The sequence below is a fragment of the Macaca mulatta genome, chromosome X (assembly GCF_049350105.2).
Source record: "Macaca mulatta isolate MMU2019108-1 chromosome X, T2T-MMU8v2.0, whole genome shotgun sequence".
NCBI classification, from domain to species: Eukaryota; Metazoa; Chordata; class Mammalia; order Primates; family Cercopithecidae; genus Macaca; species Macaca mulatta.
This window is the reverse complement of record NC_133426.1, coordinates 159,958,422-159,964,442: the sequence shown is the minus strand read 5'-3', so window position 1 is coordinate 159,964,442 and position 6,021 is coordinate 159,958,422. Positions and strand designations below refer to the sequence as shown.

The following is a 6,021-nucleotide window of genomic DNA, read 5'->3' as shown; positions in this document are numbered from 1 at the left end:
GAGCCCCACCCTGTTCTCGCCCCTCGGCGAGGCCCCTCCCCCACCAACCCCGTTCTCGCCCCTCGGCAGGGCCTCTCCGCACCACAGAGACGTGGGACGGCCTCGCGGACTAGATAAGCGGCCCTCGTAGGCCCGCCAAAGCCCCGCCCCGCCCGCGTGCTCGCTCCACCCCTCCCCGCGCGCCCGGAGCCCCAGGCGCCGCTTCCTCTCGCGCTCGGGGCGTCGGCCCTCCGCTCGGGGGCGGGGCGGGAAGCGGCGGTGGGCGGAGCCTCCGGGGCCTCGCGAGGGCTAGTGGGCGGTGCCCGGCGGGCGCTTCCGGTTTCCGGCCGCGGGATGAGGGGCGGGGCCGGGGCTGCTGTGGGAGAGTTCGGCTGCTGCGGCGGGGCCTGCACGCTGACTGTGGGAAACTCGGTGAGCGGGCTCCGCGCGCCAGGCTGAGCTCCGGGACCGCCGAGGCTCCCTGGCCCCTTGACGAGGGAGAGAGGCGAGCGGCGCGGGGAGGCCCGGGGGCCGGGGAATCTCGGGGCCCGCAGCCTACCTGGGTGTGAGGGGCAGGGGAGAGGGGAAAACGGGCGGTGCCTCTAGAAGCTGGGCTCGGGGGCGGGGTGGGGGGCGGTGAAGCCCCACCTGGAGGAGCGGCCTTGCTGGGCCTCGGGGACGGTGTGCCAGGCCGGGGTCATGTCGGCGGGGCCCACGGTGCGCGCAGTCGGCTCTCGCTCTGGGTGGGCGCTATGGCCCTCGAGGGCTACTGGAAGGACCCCTGGCTTTGAGGAGACTGCGTCTAGAACTTTCCCCGTATGGGGCCTTGAGGTGCTTGGTCTAGACCTGCTTTTGCGCTTGGTCCCGAATTCTGCTCTCTAGGAGTCGCTCTTGCGGGCCTCCAGCCCACCGGAGGCGAAGCGGCCCCGGGCGGAAGGCCGCTTGAGCCTCGAGGGAGGTGCCGGTTTCTCTCCGCGGGCGCCGTGGGGACGGTGGGAGGCGGGGGCGTCGGCAGCGCTTGGACTAGATGCGGCCTTGGGCCCGCCTGGTAGCGGGGATTTGGGCCAACAGAGCGCCCGCCTCTGCGGCTGAGTTCTGCCTGGCGGGGAAGGGAGCGTCCAATGGGTGCCGAGGCGTCCTCCTCTTGGCGCTCTGGCACTGCTCTTCCCGAAGAACGCCTTTCAGTTAAATGGGCGTCGGAAATCTCGGGCTCCCTGGGACAGGGATCGTCGGGAGAGGCCGCTCTGGACGTGTTGACACACGTGCTGGAGGGGGGCGGGTAACTGACCAGCGAACGGAAGTTTGTGGGGCCTGTGAACGCTGCTGGCCAAGCGGCCTTGCCTAGTGGAGCCCTGCTTCCGCCAGCGCGTCAGAGACTGTGAAGCAAAGTGCAGGGGGTCGAGTGGAGAGTGGCGGCCCCAGCCTCGCAGGGTAACTGAACTGGATGTTCTTGGCTGCCCAGCGCTTACAAATCCTGTTCCTTCTGTGCCCTGCCAGGAAACAAGCTCACATCTCCCTGTGGGAAACCTTCTAGCAGCAGGATGAGTCTGCAGTGGACTGCAGTTGCCACCTTCCTCTATGCGGAGGTCTTTGTTGTGTTGCTTCTCTGCATTCCCTTCATTTCTCCTAAAAGGTATGGCTTGTGGAGCAAGCAGGCGAGTTAGGCGGGAGGGTCCCTGTGCCCTAGCCCTGGGACTGGTGTGTGCAGCTGGTGGACCCTGGAATTGGAACCCGATGGAACAGGTAGAACCTGTCAGGGGTGGGGGTGGCAGGGGTTGTGTTTGTTATTGCCAACCCTCCCCAGGGTTCTGCTTCGTCATGACTTGCTCAGTTCCTTTTCCTGTGTCCCCTGCCTTCTGGTCTTCAGAATGCCCGCGAGAGGCAGGAAGATCCATGTTACAGTTCTGGAAATGATGCCCTCCCGCCTACTCTTGGCCCCCGGGGTCTTGGGATGGCAGCGTGGGATTCGGAAGACTTGCACCACTGGGTCATGTTGTTGCTGATTTGGTGACTCTTGTCCTAACTAGTCTCACTGGCATTGCGCAGTGGCTGCATGAACATTACTCAGCCTGTGGAGGATGAAGCCATATTCCCTTTTAATGAACAGAGAACCTGTTAAAAGTGAATTGGAAGTTAATTGTTAATTATGTATAATACCTGAACACGTCCCTATTTAAATTCACATATTACAAATAAGGCCAAATCTCCACAGGTATTTTTAAAAACTGTTTTTTCATGAAAAATTATCCCTGATGTGATACCACAGAAAGTATGCAGCGCTGCCTGAGGAGGATTCTTGCAGAAAACCAAACCTTCGTACAGTTGACAAGACATGCAGAGATAGAGGACCCCGGGGAGCTTTAATCTGGGAAGCTTTAGAGGACAGACAATCTGATTTCTACACAAAGCAAATTGGAAAAGCAAATGAAAGAGGGGAGGGAAGGGGGAGCTTCCATAAGAAGAGGGATTTAAGACATTTATCTACCAAATGCCAAATCGGTACCTTGCTGGGTCCAGATTCAAATAAATACTGTTGCCTACCGTGATTGGCATTTTCATCTCTAGCCCTGATGATGAGGGCTTCTTGTTGGTTTGAACAATATGTAAACACTTCTGAAGTCTCTTCTTAGAGCTGCATCCCAAAGCATTTGTGGAGGGAAATGATGTGAGGTCTAGGGTCCATCTCATCATAACCCAGGGTGGGGGGGGATATAGGCAAACCAAGGTTTATCATGTGGAAAGACAGTTTAAAGAAATAACATGTGTATGGGGCAGACATTTTGAATATTACAAAGGGGAGAACAATGAAAAGTAAGTTTCCCTTTTCAGAGACTATCAGTGTGTTTTCTTTTTGTTGCTGTGGTTTGTTTTTTTTTTTTTTTTTTAAATTTTGAGACAGTCTTGCTCTGTCACCCAGGCTGGAGTGCAGTGGTGTGGTCTCGGCTGACAGCAACCTCCACCTACTGGGTTCAAGTGATTCTCCTGCCTCAGCCTCCTGAGTAGCTGGGACTACAGGCGCCTGCCACCATGCGCAGCTAATTTTTTTTATATGTGTGTGTGTGTGTGTGTATATATATATATATATATATATATTTTTTTTTTGTAGAGATGGGGTTTCCAGACGTGAGCCACTGTTCCCAGCCAACTACCCGTGTTTAAGATTAGTTTTCCAGGCCAGGCGCGGTGGCTCACGCCTGTAATCCCAGCACTTTGGGAGGCTGAGGCAGGCGGATCACGAGGTCAGGAGATCGAGACCATTGTGGCTAACACGGTGAAACCCCGTCTCTAATAAAAAATACAAAAAATTAGCCGGGCGTGGTGGCGGGCGCCTGTAGTCCCAGCTACTCGGGAGGCTGAGGCAGGAGAATGGCGTGAACCCGGGAGGCGGAGCTTGCAGTGAGCCGAGATCATGCCACTGCACTCTAGCCTGGGTGACAGAGCGAGACTCTCTCAAAATAAAAAAAAAGATTAGTTTTCTAGACATTTCGATCTCTACGTGGACCAGCACCTTTTTTTTTTTGAGACAGGGTCTCGCTCTGTCGCCCAGACTTGAGTGCAGTGGCGCGATCTCAGCTCACTGCAACTTCTGCTTCCCAGGTTCAAGTGATTCTCCTGTTTCAGCCTCCTGAGTAGCTGGGATTACAGGCACCCACCACCATGCCTGGCTAATTTTTATGCTTTATTTGTAGAGACGGGGTTTTCGCCATGTTGGCCAGGTTGGTCTTGCACTCCTGACCTCAAGTGATCCACCCACCTTGGTCTCCCAAAGTGCTGTGATTACAGGTGTGAGCCACTGCACCTGGCCTTTTTTCCAACACTCTTGAATGGATATCAAATTAGAGAATTGCAAGCCACTGAGGCTGACTTTGTGTGGGCTATTCGGCCATTGGAGAAGAGTGCAAAGCTGGATTTCCATTTTGCTCAGGGCCCTAGAGCCCGTGTGTGTGCTTTCTCTTCAGCTCCCGTCCTTTTTGTCGTCTTCACAGATGGCAGAAGATTTTCAAGTCCCGGCTGGTGGAGTTGGTAGTGTCCTATGGCAACACCTTCTTTGTGGTTCTCATTGTCATCCTTGTGCTGTTGGTCATCGGTGAGTGAGCTGTGGCTGAGGGCAGCTACATGACCTAGACCCCGGTCTCTGATGCAAAACCCTTTGCTGCTTTTGATGTGTAGCATCCAGTTTTGGCTGCTGGGAGATAGACCAATGAAATGCTGTGTCTTTCTCTTGTGGGAAGGAAGAGGCTCCCTTTGCCTATGCTGCTGACCTCTAGTCGGTTCTTCACTTTGAGGCCCCTCTAGGCCGGGCATGGTGGCTCATGCCTGTAATCCCAGCACTTTGGGAGGCTGAGGTGGGTGGATCACTTGAGATGAGGAGTTCAAGATCATCCTGGCCAACGTGGTGAAACCCCATCTCTACGAAAAATACAAAATTATTTGGGCATGGTGGCGGGAGCCTGTAATCCCAGCTACTTGGGAGACTCAGGCAGGAGAATCGCTTGAACCCAGGAGGCAGAGTTTGCAGTGAGCCTAAATCGCTCCATTGCACTCCAGCCTGGGCAACAAGAGCGAAACTCCATCTCAAAAAAAAAAGAGGCCTCTCTAGCAGTGGGCGTGGGCTTATACCAAAGCAGTTTGTGTGCAGCCTTATGATGGCCACCTTACATTGCTTTTTTTCAAGACCTTGGGAGAAGGGACGCCTTAGGTTTCTGAGGCTGCTCCTTAGGTCACTCTAGAACTGAAGCTAAGGGAAGCTAACTGGCCTGTGACCTTGGTCTGAGTAGTGCTGCTCACCAGTCACTTAAACAGAGTTGCCTGGAGCAGGACCTTTAATGGGGGACTGAGCAACTAAGCACACAGTGAGCCTAGCTGGGAAGTCCTGCTGTTCCCTGTAGTAGGAGGAGGAGGACACAGAAATGTGTGGCAGCATATCTTGGGGAGAAATCCTAGACCTCTCTGCATCTGGGCTAGACTTGAGGTTTTCCCAGGTCCTTCCAGCTCTGTAGTTCTGTAAACTCTGACATTGAGGTGCATACCAGCAGGTGCTTGAAAGATAAACTGGTCTAAGGGCAAGCAAGCTCAGGGATAAGGCCAGGCCAGGTGGTGTTAAGATGAAAGGCAGACATTTTGCAATGAGGTGGTGGGGTGACCATCTGGAGACAAGAATCAATAAAGCTCTTGTCTGACTGTTAGATGTTTGTTGTTTTGCTGTGGTAAGTGATCGATATGTTCCCCTGTTAGGGTTCCAAAATATTGGCTTGGCTCTGCTGTGGACACCACTCTTTTGTCTCAGAGCTGTGGTGCCTGCCTAGGTGTGGAACACTCCTCCCACCGAGTCCCAGCAGAAACGCTGAGCGGGTGAGGGGCTGTGGTTCAGGGGAATGTGCAAAGCCTCACCCACCAGCTTCAGCATTAGGCATTTCTCCTTCCTGCTGTCTCAGAGCCTGATAGGATATGTTCAGGCAGGACTGCCTCTGAACAGGCCAAGTGTGACCTGACAGCTTCCAACCACATAGGGTAGGTGCCAGCTGCCCGAGTACCTCAGTGTTCTTGAAATACTTGGCAAGGCCCCAAGAGGTAGCTCTTTCTAACCAGGGTTCTCTCCTTGAGCATCCTCCAAGCCAGGAGTAGGTAGGGAATGTATGTGTTGTCCCCAGGCTACTGAGTTTTTGAACTGAGCATGTGTGTTTTGGCTTTTGGGTCTGGGGTGGGGATAAGAACTGGGGAAGGGAGGGACCACGCTGAGGATGATTCCCTCAGGGCCTTGCCCCTTCCCCAAACCAGAAGGAGTATGTTTCTTTCCTAGAGCAGCTGAGTGGGCTGAGAGATCCTTTGCGGAATCCGGTAGTTGACAAAGCCTTCATTCTTTTTTGGGATCAGGGAACTGCTTGGAAGTTCTAGAGGGACATATGGCCATGATGGCTGGTTACTTCCTACTCTCATGTTAAGCATAATCTAGAAAGATCTGCAGAGCCTTCTTCAAATAGAAGTGTTAGTCACAGGTACTAGTGAAGGGTAACGGGCATAACTAGCTAGAGCTGTGGCCTT

At 54.4% G+C, this 6,021-nt stretch overlaps 1 protein-coding gene across 6 annotated transcripts in view; it reads left to right on the top strand.

The window, feature by feature from the left end:
* The first annotated feature begins 357 nt into the window (after window positions 1-357).
* Window positions 358-6,021, top strand: part of BCAP31 (B cell receptor associated protein 31) — a 28,484-nt gene continuing 22,820 nt past the window's right edge. Inside the window, exons 1-3 of one of the 6 annotated variants that reach the window (XM_015128516.3) lie at window positions 358-411; window positions 1,477-1,612; window positions 3,966-4,066. In XM_015128516.3, coding sequence (XP_014984002.1) covers window positions 1,521-1,612; window positions 3,966-4,066 — 193 coding nt within the window. In that variant the 5' untranslated portion in view covers window positions 358-411; window positions 1,477-1,520. Of the gene's footprint in view, window positions 543-1,085; window positions 1,255-1,473; window positions 1,613-3,965; window positions 4,067-6,021 lie in introns of those variants that run through there. The other 5 variants (XM_077988865.1, XM_028842309.2, XM_077988864.1 and 2 more) reach the window with 5 other exon arrangements.